Source organism: Amblyomma maculatum, chromosome 10 (assembly GCF_055883805.1).
Source record: "Amblyomma maculatum isolate TAMU_Amacu chromosome 10, ASM5588380v1, whole genome shotgun sequence".
In the NCBI taxonomy this organism is placed as follows: Eukaryota; Metazoa; Arthropoda; class Arachnida; order Ixodida; family Ixodidae; genus Amblyomma; species Amblyomma maculatum.
Window position 1 is genome coordinate 19,318,699 of NC_139353.1, and position 18,720 is coordinate 19,337,418.

At 44.9% G+C, this 18,720-nt stretch overlaps 1 protein-coding gene across 1 annotated transcript; it reads right to left on the reverse strand.

Moving 5' to 3' along the window:
• Positions 1–12,871: 12,871 nt before the first annotated feature.
• Positions 12,872–17,009, reverse strand: mAChR-A (muscarinic Acetylcholine Receptor, A-type). The gene is made up of 2 exons (XM_084580861.1): positions 15,615–17,009; positions 12,872–14,709 (listed from the first exon to the last, which is right to left on the reverse strand). The coding sequence occupies exons 1-2, from the start codon at positions 16,968–16,970 to the stop codon at positions 14,173–14,175; spliced, it is 1,893 nt and encodes a 630-aa protein (XP_084436987.1). The 5' UTR covers positions 16,971–17,009; the 3' UTR covers positions 12,872–14,172.
• Positions 17,010–18,720: the final 1,711 nt, after the last annotated feature.

Consider the following 18,720-nt stretch of genomic DNA (forward strand, 5'->3'; position numbering starts at 1 on the left):
TACGGGAACAGGTTGACGCGCTCCTGTGCAGTGTAATGCATTTAACTTACGAAAGTTCTCAGTTCACATTGTTGTCTTCTTTTCTGGGGGCGAGACTTTTTGTTTCCCACTTTACAAAGCTTCCAAGTCAAAACATGCGCGCCCAAGTTAATCAACCTGGTAGCGCACAACGTGGCCTGAGAACTTTTGATTGACATTGTACGTGGCGATTTAAGCGCCTGCAGTGAGATACAAGGTGTCGCCTCTATAACCACTGTTCCAGACTCGCAGTTGCGGGTCGAATTGCGGAGTTATGTGACAAAGGGCAGCCACAATGGGAGCGCACACGATGCATAAGGAAGGTCTACACAAGTGTTTTTTTTTCTTTGCTTTGGGCATGGTCGCCTTCTGAAGCGTCGCCTTGTAGGCGCATGCTTCAAACACCTCGAAAAAATTAACCGCAGTTCACTGTCTGCGCACACTCATGTGTTAAGCCTAAAGTGACGCCTAGTATGAACGAGGTTCCACTTAATTCTTTTATTGGAGAGAAACAACAAACAAATGGTTTGGTTTGGTTTGTGGGGTTTAACGTCCCAAAGCAACTCAGGCTATGAGAGACGCCGTAGTAGAGGACTCCGGAAATTTCGACCACCTGGGGTTCTTTAACTTGCACTGACATCGCACAGCACACGGGCGCCTTGCTTTTCGCCTCCATCGAAAAGCGGCCGGGCATCGATTCCCGTTGTGCAGATTAAATGCATACAGTTTAGTGCGCAATTAACGCGAATGCGCCGCTTAGTTTGCCGGTCATTCTATTAAGTTGCTGGTCTCATCAAACTAACAATGTTTGTTATTGTACTACGAAAATGTCCCGTTATTTAAGGGGCGCTAGAATAAGTATGAGAATGAACGCAGTTTAAACCAGAAATTTTCCGAGGAAACAGAAGCATATATTAAGAGCTAGACTTCGTCCGCAGTGTAGTTTAAAGTTAGACGTGGAAAATCTCGTTCTTGTAGGCGGGACTTTCAGCGGCGGCAGGACTGCGACATGGAACGCAGAAAAAAGTAGAGGCCGTTGAGTGCGAAAGGCCGAAAAAGAAAAGAAAATACCGAAAGAAGACTCGGTAACGACATTTATGCAACTACTCGATCGAAGGTGGACTCTCATACTCTCAGCTGCTAAATACCACAGACGGGGCCTGTGCTCTCACAGTCAGAACCGTATCTCTATCTACACATACGCACTGGATGTGGTCACATTTTTTCTGTGTTGTTCTCTTTAGTTCACAAGCATGTGTAGTCACTCTAATATCCGTACAATCGCACGCCCCTGCAACTGCCAACAAAGAGTACAAGACTAGCAGGCTGTTGAAAAATATAAATAAAATCATGGCCGCAGATCTCCGGTTACAAAATACCACATACTGCACACAGATTCAGACAAGAGTGTTAGTATGCATGAATCAGGTAAGCACAAGGTGCTGAACATGAAACAAGTCAACAAGTAGCCTTGCAAATAACAGGTCAATCCTGCGATCTAAAGAAGCTGTTTTATATCTACAAGAGATGCTATACGGAGCACTGTGAACAAACCAACATGTGAACATATTGATTTTTTGAGAAACACAGCGTTGACATTACGTGAAAGAAAAACTGAATCAAAATGAAATCGCATTCTTAAAAAACAAAAAACAAAAAACAAATCGAGCAAGTAAGAAATCGAAATTTTGCTCGAGGAACGTCACTGGAAGGATTTCTTATTGTTGGAAGCAGTACTGAGAGAGGTATCACTGGGGTTTAAACAAGATCGCAGAGATGTCTGGTCATGCAATAAACTGAACGCAATTGCAGCACCGAAAAAGCTTGTCATGAAAAGACGTGTTGCGAGACGGAAGCGTTCAAAGAGATTTGTCGTCTTCATAAGTATAAGAAAAATCCTAGCAGCGTGCCATAGGCAACAGATGTAAAGTAACAGGAAACAACATTCTAAAATGATGCAAATGTTATCCACCGGATCTTGTGTCATTAAACAAGACTTGGGACTGAGTAAGTATTCTGAAATTAGGGGCCGACAGCGTTAGCGAACTATAAGTAACCGCATTTATATCCACGCCTCAAGGGAAATATATCACTACGCACCTCATACGCTGCAGAAGATACGAATAAAGTAAATAGAAGATATAGAAAGCGGCTCTTATATGAAGCGAAAAAAAAAAAAGGATAGGTTCCTTAGTTCTGAATTTGGAGCAACTCGAGGACCGAAAGGCTTAGAGGCACCAATTTATTCGCATATGAGCGATGTACGAATTATTATTACATGGGAAATGGTAAGTCGCGGCACAGATGAAAAATTGCAGAAACGCGGAGCAGACGAAATATAAACAGGGATAAAAAAAGTGGTGCTGCCAATCCTCACCTGCTTAATATTTCCGACTCCAATTTTCGTCCTGAGCAAATCGGGCGCTCGTCGAAGCGCCTTTTTCACGCCTGTCGGTGCCCAGGACGTCTCATTTTAGCTGCTGAAATGGAACTCCAAGAGTTTATATTTCTTTTGACACCTTCGTCTGCTTCGAGCGGCTGCGCCTTCGGCTTTGTTGGGCCAGGTTATATCGAGGCACGTTTGTGTATAATATACGGCCAGCCCCGATCGGAGAGCCGTCATTTCATGCTGGCTTTCAACCTGCCGTGGTAATGATAACGTATATCGCAGCTCAGGGCACCGAAGCTTTTATCGGTGTTGTTTGATTCCCCTGCGGCGTCTCCTTACGCGCCCGCCGTCTGCTTGAATTGTTTCGTTTGTCGTCTGCTCCTTCTGCTTTTCGTTAAGAGCCGACTGCAGACGCCCCGGCCTGTCAGGCAGTGACACGCTTGTCGCGTTTAGTGGTTCTGAAAGCACTGATTAGCCTGATTGGCTGCGAAGGATGGCGACAGCGTGAAATATTTATGCCAGAACTCAAAGAAAAGTGATAGAGAACCTGACACCATGCGGGACATCAGGTTAAGATAAAAGCAGACGGCAGTGAATGCGGTCCTAAAGCTTTCCGCTTCACACATTTCAAGAGACCTGAATGGAAATAACGAGAGAAGAAACAACAACGCTGAATTACAGCTGGTGTTTAAGCTGGCGTATTTATTTGCAAAAGTTCGAAAGTTACTTTTGAAAAACAACCCGTTGGACGCATAAAAAATACTGATAACTGGCAACTTTCCTTTTCTTCAAGTTTACGCAAGCGGGAATGACACAGAGCGTGTCGTTTTACTCGAGAGAATTCCTCTGCTACATTCAACATTTTTTTTTTTTTTGGGGGGGGGGGGGGGGAACTTGGCCACAATTTTGTTTTTCTACAAGGTTTACTGCATACACGCACGTAAACGTGCCTCGAGTTAAACTGGTCCTTTGAGAATGCTTCACCGCAAAGAAGAGTATGCCGCGTAAATGTTTATTTTCCTTTTCGCACGTAATTCTGGTTTCAAGAATCTTGGCATGAAACAATGGGGATGTTTATGTACGGAGCAATAACAACGAAACGCAATCAACTCAATTTTAAATCGAGTTGACGCACATTTCCGGACGCAGGAGCGGTTTTGATTAAGCAATTCGGGAAAGCCAATTTGGGAAACTCACCAAGATTTAAAATGCTCATATTTGACGGTCGATATTTCGAACAACACTGCCTATTACGAAAATTCAAGAATGGTTCTCATTTGCCTTAGATTTCACCGTGAAATAATGAATAGCGCCCGAAATACTAAATTTTGATTGATTAATTCAGTTAATTAGTCGTCTAATCACCAAACTCTACTACGTACGCGGTGCCAGCCTTGCTCTAAAGCCCATCTGCACAGATCGCAGCGATGTCTCTCTCTCGGCTTTTAAAATATAGACACTTTTGTGAATGGCAAAAAAAAAAAAAGTACATCCGTATATATATACTACGCGAGTTCCAATTAGCTCATTCTGCAAATTTAATGCTTTGTAAAGACATATAGCCCGCAGAAACGTGGCGTTCTGCTCACAAAATAAAAAACAAACAAACAATTGTTATTTCATGCGCAAGGTCGGACAAGAAGGATATAATCGATCTTGAAACGTCGTATTCTTCTGTCGCTCCACAAGGCAAGATATACGCGTAAGAACCAAAATACGTGGTCATAAGTAAGCGTCTATAGAAACAGTAAGCCGTGCTACCACATCATAACCTTCTGCCACATTCGTGACACTCACACTCTAAGACGTATTGAATGGACTCACTCACTGCCACGGTTATCACGTGCTGGACACAAGACAACAACGAAGCCAAAAAGGTGCGCAGCGTTCCATTGGAGGGCGCATCAGCATCATCTTGGCAAGGCTGCAACGAATCAAATGCATCGCTACTTTCTGACCACACGTAGTCGTGTCCTGGGACCAAGGGAGACAAAAACGCTGCATACACTGCAGGCGCGTCGGCCTATAGAACACACAAAGTGCTCATATTGATGTGGCTTAGTCGAGGCCCGAAGAATAGCGAAGTTCTGATCAAACACGCGCAACTTAAAACAGCACGTTGATTTTGTCGACTAATTGAATAATCAGTTTCTTCAGGCCGGATATTGGGTAAAGAGAACTTCCAGGGCATCAAGAGTGACTACGCCGGTTTCAGTGAAACAGATACTTAGAGAATAGGTTTGAGGACGTTAGATAATTGTTTCCTTCGTACTTGCATCATTAAAAAAGGCTGCTACCGTTGTACTCAGAGCTGGTAGCGATGGCGAAATATCGCCCTGTGCCTCACGGGGCTGAGGCAAGCTGATCAATGGCTTTAAAGGTTAAAAAGTGAACAGGAGAAAAACAAACATAAGCTGGCGCAGAATGAGGCTTCAGACAAATAACGTACTATTGGGCATCTCTGGCCCAATTCACCGAATTCTAGCAGCTCCGGTGACACTGACCGCCACCGGAATTTCCTGTATTGACGTAATGACACCTGCAGGAATTCTTAAGAAGTGGGAACTTCCGGCAACGCTGGCAAATCAATAACTTCCTGAGTTAAATGGAGCTCAGACTTGAACCAGTCTAAATGTCGAAACTGAGCTGCCGTGAGGAAACTGAAGACCTTCCTAAGAGAATTGTATGTTTTGTAGGTTCCAATTTTTCCCGCATTATTCCAGGGACGGTTGGCGTCTTTATTTTTAAATCATTCTACAAAGATGAGTACGATGTGGGCTTGATTCGCCACAGCCTGCCGAATGTAACCTCCGTTTTAAACGCGAAATGAGACACGTCAGTAAAGTGTTCTCAAGAAAGTGCATATTATGTACTCGTAGCAGCAGCAACACACACACTGAGTCACCGTTAAATCTCTCGCGGACAGGTATTTCAACGTGCAAATTTGTGTGTATATTCTCTGTGTGTACGCACGGCGTATAGCATGCCTAAAACTTTGTGTGTATGTAATGCGAGTCGTCTAAGTGGCTTGACGACAATAATATATATTTATATATAATATATTAGCTACACAGTCAGGTACAAAGAGACAGTTTTAAAAAATTACATATACACACGCACACATACACACTTGCGATCTGCTTGAGTGGAGATGTTCGACCGCCGAGACCACCTCGATTTGAGTCGTGCAGGTGATTTTGATTAGAGATATAGTAAACACAGTATATTCGATTACCCTCGACACATTGACTAACACGTCCTCTAAAGCGTCAAAGGCTACGGGTTTATTACTCCGTCGCACTTTTTGTCTTGTGTCTCTCTTTTTGCGTCGATATAGTCGAGCAGAACACTGACTCTAAAGGAGCTCGCTATTGGCTAAGACTAACTGAAGAGGAAAGCATCGCAAACACTTATTATCGAGCAGAGAGTAAGGATCTAGGAGCTGAATAACGGAAGAGGAGGAGGTGTAGAAAAACAGTGCGCTTAATTGACGAAACTTGTAACGCACCACGTCGCAGCAAGAGTCGCTGGGAATTACAAGCAAAGCTAATTTAGCAGCCACATGGCTAATCAAGTAAACTGTAGTTTTTGTTTTTAGTTTATTTTCGCTAGCTCGGAGAGTAGGAGTTAGCCGGGGGGAGTAGAAAAGAGAAGGAAGAAAAAAGAAAAGGACAGTCGAGAAAAACTACCACAAAAAGTTCTGTTGTCACAAAATCATTTCTGGGCCATTTTGTCGTTTTTGACTGTGCACGTACAACGACAGCAGAAATGTCTGTAGTAATATTATAATCTCTGTATTTACTTCACAACAACTCCCAGTGGAAAAAAACTACTGAACTTTGTCAAAAATACGACAAAATGTCCTGTAGTTCTGTCGTAACCATCAGATATTTCTGTAGTTCTGTAGTACTTTTCTGTAGTTCTGTAGTTTTTCTGTAGTATTTTTTTATTGTCTTTAGTTCTGTAGCACATTTTTGTTGCAACTACAGAAAGTTATGTTTCTACAGAAAGTTCTGTTGTCACAACAGGTTTCCCGTCAAAAACAGCACAGAAATTCTGTCGTAGCATCAAAACATTTTCTGTAGTTTTTTCCGACTGGGCTGACTAAAGGAAAGTACTGCAAAAAGGTTAGACAGCAACAAAATTTTATTACACAACAGCAGAAAAGTGTCATGTTAATACAAAACCACTTAACATTTTGTCGTATTTGTGACACAGTTCTGCCGTTTGTTTTTGACTGGTGATGTCTTGTTAGATTAATTCATTAATTTATGCATACCTCTTTCTGGCTATGAATTTCGTCTAATCTTTTTATGAAACTATCTCTATGTATGATGATTTGAAATCTGCCACGAGCAACCGAACTCATGAAGTGTTTTCGAGAAAAGAGCTAGAACAACGACATTCAAGGTATACCTTTTGTGGATACTTTTTTCGTCACTACCGGAAACTTAATGCTGAGAAGAGATTATTTCGAATTAGGGACAAATCTTTCGTCTGCCTGCCACCATAAGAAATATTGAGACTGGTTTTGTGAGATAGGTTTCACAAAGAGAAAAACGTCCCAAGTCGCAAAGAAGCCAGCTTTTGGCGATGCTGGTCCGTGACCGGCAGATTGGCATTACCTAAAAACGTGAAGCATACATAAAAAAAAATGAAATTCGAAGATTCCGCATGGGTTTTTTAGCACTGTTGTCTGAATCGCGGTATTTCGAGAGTGATTTCCGTTTCTTCAGATTCAGTACGCACTACCAAAATTAATACAAGCTTCACGTTACCTTTTTCATTTTTCTCTTCCAGGATGTTTGGAGCTCACACAAAAAATAGCAAATAAAATTAATGCCGATTCGGTCCATCGAGATTACTGCTTTTGAGCGCGACGTCAGTCTTGATAAAGCCGACTTGAAATGAATAATCACTGTTCACTTAATATTCGCTTCTGCAGGAAATCCTGGCGCGGAAGGCTTTTCTTGTAATGTTTTATGCTTTCGTTTCTCCTGGCTTGAATGGATCGATTTGTGATTGATCAGCAAAATTAATTTGCCCATTAGAAAACACTAAATCAAAACTGAATCAAAGTCAACTATCATATAAAATATTAAATAGGAGTGAATGGACTTCACGAATCCATCATAAGATCTCAAAGCTCCAGTGTGTCACGAGCGATTTTACTTATCAGAACAGAGGTAAACACGTCCACCAGTCTGTTTCCCGAAAACTAAGAAGCTCTGCTCGTCTCCGTGAAAAGGCATGGAAACATTAATTAAAGTTTTCTCTCTCTCTATGACAAGAGTCGCTGTTTCACTCTCTAGCTGCGGGGGTCGCGCACTGAGCGAGGACCCGCACAGGGCGAACTTCTTACGGCCGAAATAAGTGTTTTACATCATCGTTATTATTTCTGTGGTTATTTCTCTTCTGCCATGAACAATAACGAAAAGAAAAGCTGCAATAAAAGAAAAAATAAAGTGATAAGGATGGAGAGCTGCTGAGCTCCCAGAAAACTCCACAGCATATGTTTTTCGCGACGTTAAGAAGTTCGTTAAAGTTTGCTTCCGTCTTCGACATCTTGGTTGTACGGTACTCCGCTCCCCCTTCCATAATAATTAGAAATAAAAAATAAAAGGCACCTCACAATGTTATGATAATGTCAAGTTTCTAAGGAACCAAATTTCTTGAATTGTGTCATGTTTTTGACTAGAAAAGTGAAATAAGAAGTCGTAAGTCAGACTGGCTGTATCCGGATTTTTTGTCCCTGTACTTTTACTTCTTTTGATCACCTTCTTTTATTTGCCTTTTTAAATGCCACGGACTTTGTTCGCTACAAGGAGAAAACATTTTGCTGAAAAATATATAAATAAAATAACATGAGAATATAAAACACAAAGGCTTCTAAGTACCTTATCTATATCACCGTGGATAGTGACTCAAAACTAGTTTTTTCCAGTGACAAAAAAGCGGAGGTGTTTGGTGGCAGGCACTTGAAAATTCAGCCAGTTCATTGCACTGACAACCGGGGAAAGAAAAAAAAAAAACGAAGAAAGAGAGCAGCGGCTTTGTTATCGCATCGAATTTCTATATCTATCCTTTCGATATCCTTCGTTCGAGCGGACATGCCAGGTTCTTTGCTCCACATCCACAATAAGATAAACTATTTTGTCGTCTTTCACACCAGTTTCAACATGAAGCGTCAAACACAGGAAATATATACTTTGACTGCCGCGCCAACGAGTCAAACTCAAAACTGCGTGAAACAAGCCGAACTGTCATTATAAGACCGCGCGCGCGAGAGAGAGAGGTGGTTCGTGGTGCTCCGAGATACATGCGCAAAAAAAAAAAAAAAAAGAAAAAAAAAATGGTTTGTATGTAAGTGCAGTTTTGAACAGAAAACAGAACGTGCTGCAAGATGATCAGTTCCGGGTAAACTACCTCTACTGCGAACCTTGTGCGGCAAAGAAGAAAGATAAGCAAAAAAGGTGAACAAGAGAAGAAAAGATTGAAAAGCAAAGCCTGCGAAGGTGGCAAGAATATTAAGGTATAAGGAGAGGAGTACAGGAAAGGGAGGCGAAAAATTTTACACATAATTTGCACATTCTCGATGCTCTGTTGTTCTGGTTGTGTGCTACCCACACTTGCCCGCCACCACGCTGCGCCTTTGATAAGCGCTTTATTTGTGCTGTAACAGCGCCACCTGGCAGAGACAAGAAGGCGACCGCACTGCCCTTCCGGACCCACTTGACATGTAGTTTAAACTGTTGCCTCAAGGCATGTTGGGAAGCTGTGCAGCATTTTGAACGACCCTCAGCTATTTTTCGGCTGTTGTATCATTTACTGGCGACTGGAAATGCAGCCGCTTTTACTTAACCTCCAGACAGTGATTAGATACAAGACACAAAAACCTTGTTTCCTGACCGAAGATTTTAGATTAGCATGCCAAACGGTATGAATGACACTTATAGCACTGCCGCTGCACCCCAAGCAGCGCTCTGAATGAACGGAATTATTCGACAGGAAGCTTGCGAGCAACCTGGTCATTTATACAAGAACTGTGGGGCTTAAGAGTTCGAATTACCTTGTGCTCATTTACGAGCAAGAAAACCCTGAGCTTTCCTTTATATTACTCAGGCAATGCGGGCGACCAATTGATCTAGTTAGAGTGAAATCACAAGGACAGTGCGTGAGCGTTCTGTCTCCAAGATGGCACTGGCTAAGTGATGTAGTCACCGCCCTCTGCCGGAGGTGACAGCTCTGCGTCTTCATCTGCGCTAGAAAAACAGCAAGTGCTTGTTCGTGTGTGCTCGCTCTATAGTGCGTGCGTGCTTGTTCGTATGTGTGTGCAGGTCTGTTGCATGCGAATCTGTTTACAGTACGCAATTGAGACGGCGTAAAAGGCTTCCCTTTAAATGTGCACGGCACCGGATGCGAGGGTTGTCGAAGGTGCCGGTCTGCGATTTAAACGTCTTCGCGACGTCACAAACTGAACGAATGTGCAGTCCAGTGCGTTGTTTGGCACTTATCATGTCATAAAAGTCTTCTGATACAAAACTTTCTCAAGATGTTTCCTAATGAAACTATCATGGTAACATATCACGTCTTGCGTTGGATAACAGCCTAACAGGAACGGCATGAATAACAGCGGCTCTGAAAAACATACGGTATACACCAAGATGCTTACCATGAAATTATCGGGCAATTATACTGCACCATGAATTACTGAGGGCGACTTGCTTCAATTCCAAAGAAATGACGAGAGTATTTTCGCCATGAGCCATTTTTACGTGATAGTTTAATATGAAAGTGAAAGGGTATTTTTCGGAGTCCCCTTACCGCCGCTGGCGTCTCTACAACGTGAAGATGGTTTCGTAAAGAAAGTACGTTGCCCCCGATATTACTTCGCATTGAAGTATCGCATACAGAAATTCCGTCTGCTAAGATAAACAATAAGAATTTGCTTTCAAAATAAACGGAGGGAAAACTACGCATAGCAACTTTCTTACTGAGCTTAGCATACGCATCGATAATGATAGATTGTCACCCGACTAACGAGAACAAATCCCCAGAGTTAAGCGTTTCTGTTTTAATTGACTCAAAAGCCACTGTCATCTTTAGACTAGCACGAAGGCCTCACATCGAACGTGATTTTAGAGACACAGGTGCAAATCAGGAACGTATAGATTACCATTATTACGAAGTTGTCGATATCACCAAATATTTACGCGTTTTTTATGGATTGCACTCAACAGTACAACCTTCGCATCCAGGTCCCCAAGGAGGCACAGTACGCACGCAAAATATTTCGAAATTTACAGAGGCATCTAATTAAGTTGTGCGTTGGCAAATCGCTAGCATTATAGGTTCTTGATGCCTTTGTATTAAATTTTTGTGCCATATTTTTGTGGCTGTGTTTCCGGACTCCTACACGACTGCCTATGCAATATTAGGCATCTCTTCGGATTATCGAGCTGTTGGTAAGATGTTTCGTTGAACGCGTCTAGCAATGAAGACACATCGAAACGTATTGCCCTCACTTCCTGGCCCGTGACGTTACTTCCCACCAGGCAATAAGCGAATTTTGTTAAAGACGCCACCGGCTTGTTTTCTCCGATGAAGCTTTAATGCTATTGCTTTAAAAGAAAAAAAAAACTTTGATGCCAAAAGGCCAATTGATTAGATGTTATGCGTGTGTTATATGTATGTGCTCTAGACAGAAATATATTTACTCACGAAAGAACAACAGAAGAAAGCACGTAACGCGTGGGGCGCGACAGTGCTGGTACACACACCGACACACACATGTATTCCTACGGGCTGTTGGACAAGGCGTTACAAGCTCTGGACATGCGGTGGAGGGCCACCTCGAAAGGAAAAACCGAATCCGCTGCGATAATCGACAGAAAAGGAGAGAAGAAAAGACCAGATGAAACCTGAAACGCGTCAGATTTGTTCGCAGCGTTCTAGGAATCAGTACAGACGTGTAGGATTATATAATATATATACAAGTATCTATACATTCCAGAATGGCGGTTGGTTTCTATAACGGCAGTGGAGACGAATAGGTTCCATTAGTTGCCAAGGAAGGCCGTTCAAGCAACACGGGCCAACTACAGTGTCTGTCGATGCTGGTCACTAAATACCAGTTAAATACTAGCGCCGGTATTTAAGCGTTAATCTGACACGATTGCAAGGAGGCAACTTAGGCTCAACTATTGGGTTTACCTCAATGACATTAACACTATGAAATTAGTTTACCAAGAAAACAGAGCAAAATACACGAACCCCGCCAAATGAATGTTTAATCCTTTCGCTCTTTTTTGCTAGAGTAAGTGATGCTCATGGCAGACAAAGTTTATTCGCCATGTTAGGACGAAAATACAGCGATAGCCTTCAAATCCTTGTAGACTACCAGTTTGAGCACACTGCCAGCACATACGCGTCCAAGACGTTTATGAATGGAACTATAAATGAGTTAGGGAGGTTCTCGAAGGCTGATCGAAGTTTGTCAGAACAGTTAGCAATCTTCATGGAACGTTATCTGCATTGCGTCTCATACCAGATGAACAAAAATGAGTCAATTTGTAAACACTGTGGCGAAGAACAAATCGTCGTGATCAAGGTTATCTTGGCAGTTGAGTTGATGAGGTACTTGTCACTAGCTCAGCGCACTGCCTCCCTGCTACTTGCAAATAGTGTTGAGTTTGAGTGGAACCGAAAAATTTTTCTGTTTAGTTGGCCCGCTCGAATGATCTGAGAGACAAACTTCGTTCCTCGACCGTTACAGTAGCACAACCTGCACTTGGTATATAGGTAACAGTCGACCGTGCCCGCGACGACACACACATATAGCGTGTCGAGTTGAAAACAAAGCGGTGCGAGAGTAGAACGAGGGGTAAGGAGGCAAACGAAGGAAGAGGTTTCCGGTATTCGCACCAAAAGCACGAAGAGTAAGTGAACGTCTCATGGTACGTTACTTACCCTATGTATGTACATTACATCACGGGCGGCGTACACGACATAAACCTATTACAACCGCGTGAAACTTTTCACAACGACGAACTATACTCTGCCAGCCCAAACCGTCGGCCCAATATTAGTACTGTGTTGACAATTTCCGGCCCTGCATAGGCATAGTCAACAATCTCCAATAATGGGTCGACGGGTTGTGCTGACTATTACTTCCCAGCTCTTCTGTGGTCTCTTATGTACACGTAACGAAAGAGTATATGTACGAACCAACGACTGATCAAAGTCGCGTCCGGGCCGGCAATGCGACGTGTTTCTATATTTTTTTTTTGTCCGAGAAGCTGCCTTTTGTAGAGAAAATGGAACTCGTTTGCTTGTCGGAGAAACGAGTGTAGCTTGTATAGTGGATTTGTTCGCTATATAAAAGGAAATAATAATTAAATATTCTTTTCAAAAGAGCACAAGTCGCCATTGCTAAGCGCTAACCAAAGTTAGCGGTACGCACAATAGATTTTGAGGGTTCCCAGTTAGACAGGCGGTTCTTGCACTGGATCTCATCTCATGAGACTCAGTGACTAGAGGTAACAGCCAACACGTAAAGAGAAATGAACGTTACGCTTGTGTGTCACTGCCAGTGAGGACTTAGCTGTCGGTCAGATATTTATGAATAGCGTTAGTGAAATGTCTCGGGGCTAAAGGCCCTGTTTAAGGGCTTTAGCAAAATACTCGCGGAAGCCCTGATGCTCCAAACATCTCGATGCTGGGTAGTATACTTTTCCCCACAAAACCGGGTCTGTAGAGCACAAGAGGTGCCACAAGCACTAATCTGAACATTTATTTAGCAAACCATGTGACCGTAAGGTATTTGACCGGAGCCCTGAAGGGGTACCCGCGAATGCTTTGTATCACCGAAGCTTTTAGCTGGATGGTGATGAATGATCTTTTTTGCCATCCATTAAAAAATGAACTCTCAATTTTGCGCTCAGAGGATCCTTGTATCACCAGGTCAAAAGTACTCATCTTTAACTAGTTCTTCTTGCGTCACTATTCGAGCTTTATTTTTACACTTGAGAAATCCAGCATAATGTTCGAGAACACATGCTTGCCAGGCAAGGGCAGAGCAGTGTCCCATTAGACGGTAACTGAGTAACATTACGCTTACAAGGACCGTCACTGGCTGCGTTCAGCATCTAGTTTGAATGAACCAACATTACAAGTTGTCGCGTCGTCCGCGCTGTCCGACTGGGATCCCCCGAAACCACGCCGCACACAAAAGTCCTGTAAAAACCTCCACATGGGCCTCCATACCCAGTGGGGATCAATCTCGAAAAACACGAAAGACAGCCACCCATGCGCCGCAATACCATCCGCTGCTTCGAAACTGGCGGATGTTCGCTGTACTGGAAGCAGCCACTCAGTCAGTGCATAGCGGACGCCGTACATGAAAACACACCTGCATACATGCCGCCACTTGGTAGTCGGACTCCGCAAGGATTCCTTTTCACGACGTCGACGTTAGCCCCTCGTTTGGGATGCTATATTAAATGGCCTTGCTGGCTGGACTACTCTTCGGTCTCTTCTGCCGAGTAAAAACGTGAATGGAGGCAAGAGAGAGGTTCAGGCGCCTGTTAGCCTCCATGCGCGACCGAAGCAGTAAAAGAGGGATACCCTTACGGAACCTGGCTCCGCGGGGCGGCTTGGCACGGTGCAAGATGTCGAGACACTGGGTGGGAACAACGAGAGTAGCCGTCTCAGAGGCGACAAGACAAAAACCGCTTCGGCAGCGGCGAAGAGATCGGGCACAGCGTTCAGGTGAAGTAGCCGCGGTTCATAGACCGCTGAGTGTTGTGCCACTTGCACGACAAGATGCGCATGTATGTCCGGCGAAAGTTCGCGTTGCAGAGCGCGTAGCACAGCGGGTTCACCGTGCTGTTGATGTAGCACAAGTAGTAGACAAAGTTCCACAGTCCCGTGGGTATGCAGTCGTCGCACGAGGACACCGTCTTGATGAGCACCAGCACGTTGTACGGCGTCCAGGTGACGATGAAGGCGAGCAGGATGGCGCTCAGCGTCTTGGCGGCTTTCTTCTCTTGTTTGCGCTCCTGCTGCTTGCGTTTTTTCTTAGGCGCCCCACGCTGCTTGGCGACCACCTGACGGTGGACTAGCTTGGTGTTGAGCGGTATCCGGATGGTCTCCAGACCGGAGTCCGTGGTCCGCATGGCGGCCGTAGAGTCCTCGGAAGACGTGCGCGCGAATGCCGCCGCCGCCGCGGCCGAGGACGCTGTTCCATCACCACCGGACTCATGCTTCTCGGCGTCCTCTTCGAGAATCATCTTGATGGATGCCTGCATGTGGATAGTAAGGCGGATGCATTTCAGAGGACATCTACAGTATCTGGGACAAAGTGCAGCACATCATCCGATCCGCAGATGTCAAGAAGAATAAACGGCATAGAACGGCAAATACCAGAGTATTAACGGCACTTCGACGAAAGCACACTAATAAAAATGTTTTTATATGCCGCGTAGAAAATAGTCTCCAAACGGCGGCATCACAAGGCATCGCAACATAAAAATTTAAAAAATACAAATTTACACCATTATTTTAGAATGCGTCAAAAATTATGAAGCGAAACTTTTTCACAATAACGCCACAGTTCACAGCCACAGTAACAGTTGCAAACGGAAACTTCTAGCAGAACAGAAAAAATAATTTCTAATCTTTTTATTGTCGAAACGAGTTTGTTAGAAGCTGGTTGCTAGATTCGAAAATAAACGATAGAAAATAGCGCCTAGGCAAGGTAACATTTCTTTAGGTTTGTTAACTCTTCCAACCATGGACATGTATGAATACGGCGGCAGATAATGTCGCCTGCTGCCGCAGACATAGAGCTGTTGGTGGAATCCCTCCAGCCGCAAAAGGTCGAAGAGAGTGAATGTCGGGGAAAGTTAAAGGCCGAAACAGAACTTTTCTCTCTTAAGCCTCGCCAAAGCTGCTATACGCCACTGACATACCAGCTTAAATCACCGCACAAAAGTGTCCTAATATTTCAAGGAGCTCAGGTGCGTCCACTTGACACAGGGGTCAAGTGGATACAGCTAGCACAGGGCCGAGTTAGTTGGAGTAATACGGGAGAGGCCTTCACCCTGCTGTGGGTCTAGTCCGGTTGGTGATATCGAGGTTACGTTAACAAAACTGCAATTTGAATACAAAGTTTTCCATCTGTTTCAGTGCCGATGGTGGCCCATACCTGGGAAGTCTCGCCTTCCAGCGATGGCTGTGTTGGCAGTCGGATAAGTATAGTGTAGACCGAGTCGGACGAGTAGGAGCGGGATGCCGAAGTGGCCGCAGCCGCGGCAGACTTCTCGTTACGCCGGAGGCCGTTGCGGTCGGTCATAGGGATGCTGACGCCGCCGCCACCGCCTATGCTCGCGATCGCGCTGCCGGTCCCGGTGCCAGCGCGTCCGGCCGGGTTCAACTGGACCAGCTGGTCGGCGCGAAAGGTCATCGAGGCCGACTGCACCGGCGTCTCAATGGAGGCCGGCGTCTGGGTGCCGGGTGAACCTCCGTGGCTGGTGCTGTCGTCGTCCTCCTTGTCGTTGTCGATGCGGCACCACGACAGGAGCACGTCCCGGAGTCGGCGCCTCTTTGGCGCAGCCGGGGGCAGGTACTTGGACGTCTCGACGCACAGCGAGGTGGGAACGTACGTGGTCTCCACCTCCGGCGGGCAAGAATCGCTGCGGCCGCGGCGGAAGTCCTCCGACTCGGCGGGGTCGTCGCTGGACGTCGACTTCCGGCTGCCGCCGGTCTCCTTCCTGCCCGCCTGGAGCTGTGTCAGATCCTTCTGACGCTTTTCCGTTTCGCGCCAGATTCGCCAGTAGAGAATGCACATGACCGTGACCGGCACGTAGAAGGCGGCCAGGGCTGTGCCGAAGGTCACGTAGATGTTGGTCTCCAGGAACTGTATGTAGCAGCGGTCTGCCGGCACGCTACGCTGGCCCTCGATGTAGGGCCAGGAGTAAATCCAGGGCGGCCACAGAACAAGGGATATGACCCAAGCGCTGGCGATCATGATGGCGGCTCTCTTGGTCGTCCTGCGGGCCCGGTACGTCAGCGGCCGAGTCACCGAGAAGTATCGGTCGAAGCTGATGATGAGAAGGTTCAGCACCGACGCGTTGCTCGTCAGGTAGTCGAATGCGAGCCACGTGTCGCATATGAAAGTCCCCAGAGGCCAGTGGTCGTACAGGGTGTACATAGTGAACAGAGGCATCGAGATGACGCCGATGGAGAAGTCGGCGATTGCTAGGCTGAGCAGGAAGTAGTTGCTGATGGTCTGCAGCTGCTTGTCGAGCTTGAAGGAGATCATGACCATCAGGTTGCCGATAATTGTTATGACACTGAGCAGGGCGGCCAGGAAGGCGATCAGTATCACCTCGGGCAGTGAGTAAGGTGCTGAGTGTCCACTGCCGTCGTCGGCGACGCTGTCGTTGGAGCCATTTCCTGTGACACCTCCCCCGGTACTGTCGTCGAAAGCGCCACCACTGCCTCCCGCCTCTGTGGCGGCGAGCAGGACCGAGGCATTGAGTGCAGCTTCCAGGAGGCCCATGGTCGGAAAGGCGGCCACGTCACCTCATGACTCGGTGCGATTGGCCTGCGAAGGATTGAAACAGAAAATATTTTGTCATTATTTATGCGTCTCTTCAGTTGCCTGTGCTACTGAAATTCGTACCTGTCACAGGTGACTATTAACAATCGGCGGGAAAAGAGCGAAAATAAATAATATGATATGAATCCGTATGAATATTTCTTCTATGAAAAGCTCCTAGCACTGTTTGAAATTGGCTACTTGTTTTTACCGTGACAGTTGTAGTACAGCAGAAAGCATGCTAAACACCTCGTCGATTGTCTGGCCCATTGAATCGAAGGAATATGTTACTTCTAGCCCATTGAAAATAAATGCATGCAAATGTTAGATACACCGCCGGGTTTCCTCCCTTGCCCTCCACAGTAAAGTGCAAAGCACTGAATATTTCGCTTGCTTAGGTGCAAGTTGTTGATCTCATCGAGATATTTCAGAAATTGTTTGGCATCCACGTGAAAGGCTGACATTCTAAATATATGGCACACTCTCTTTAATACCTGAAAATTCCCTACAGAAAGAAGAAGTAGGATGGACAGTTGGGTGAGTTGGTGCAATTGCATAGTGGGTGGAACACCGCGAAAAGAAAGAAGAGAAAACTCTGGACATAAGGTTGTTCACCCCTCCTGTGTCATGCTTTTCATTCCATGTTGTCGTGGTTTTCTTACTGTCAGATTATGGCAGAGGATTAACAAGCTCAGTTTCAGCATGTGTAAGTTTATGACCAAAGTCTTGTGCACTCTTCCTTTTTAAATTTCTGGACGTTCTCCTTTTCCATCTTCCTTTTATCGATCCCCTCTCCTGTGTCGAGTTGCATGTAGGAGGCTACAAACCCGTTAGAGAAAGAATCTGGTATTTTATAGAGAAACAACGCTGCATTTCTGTCCCCTTGACATCTGTCTCTCAGAAAAATAAGATAGAATTGCGTTCAAAATGATGTCACTAAATGTGTAAGTTTACAAGAGTAATGGATAAAGCATGCAAATGGAAACGAAAGTTCACAGAAGGAAGCCTTACTAGCTGACATCGAACTAGATAGCATGACGCCGAGAATGGGAACTGTGCAGATGAATACGGTAAAAGGTAAAGAAATGAAGCTAATCAGAGAAAAAGAACTAAGACGTACGTATGGTTACTTCTGGTAAGGAAAAGGGTAAGAAAATTTAAAATCAATTTGACATTTGTTTCTGGAAGTCGTAGGTACGCATAAGCTAAAGCGCTCTAAGAGTCAATCTAAAAAACTATTTGCCGCACAAGACCACATGCATCAGATGTGAAGTAAGCACTCGAAGATTTTACGCCGAAGGGGTGGAAGACTTAATTGTTTAAAATATGCCGAACTGGAAGTCAGAGGCCCTCTCTGATGTCAGCGAAAGTTCGAATAAAGAGGAAATGAAAATTACGAGAGTTCGAAATAAAGAGATCTTACCGTGCATGCAAAAAGAGTTGAATGAATCCACGCAAGAGAAGGTGTTTGAATAAAGTATGTCAGGTAGAAGGTAACAGTTTTGATAGTCTTCTGGCTTATCATCTTTGGATTTGATATGCTAGCCTATCAAGCGTAATCAGAACATTCCGCGTTTACATCTCTGCTTGGACAATCTATCCCATATACGATTTCCAGTCAGGAAGAGAAGTTTACAAGGGATCACATTTGCGCGCCCAAAGACGACGAAGAAACAAGAAATCAGTCTCAAAGTGCAAAACCTCCACAAAA

Excerpts from the sequence above, each read along its gene's own strand:
- mAChR-A (XM_084580861.1), bottom strand. The coding sequence starts at position 16,970 with ATGGGCCTCCTGGAAGCTGCACTCAATGCCTCGGTCCTGCTCGCCGCC. Across the intron at positions 14,710-15,614 it reads TGGAAGGCGAGACTTCCCAG|GCATCCATCAAGATGATTCT; the intron begins GTATGGGCCACC and ends ATCCACATGCAG.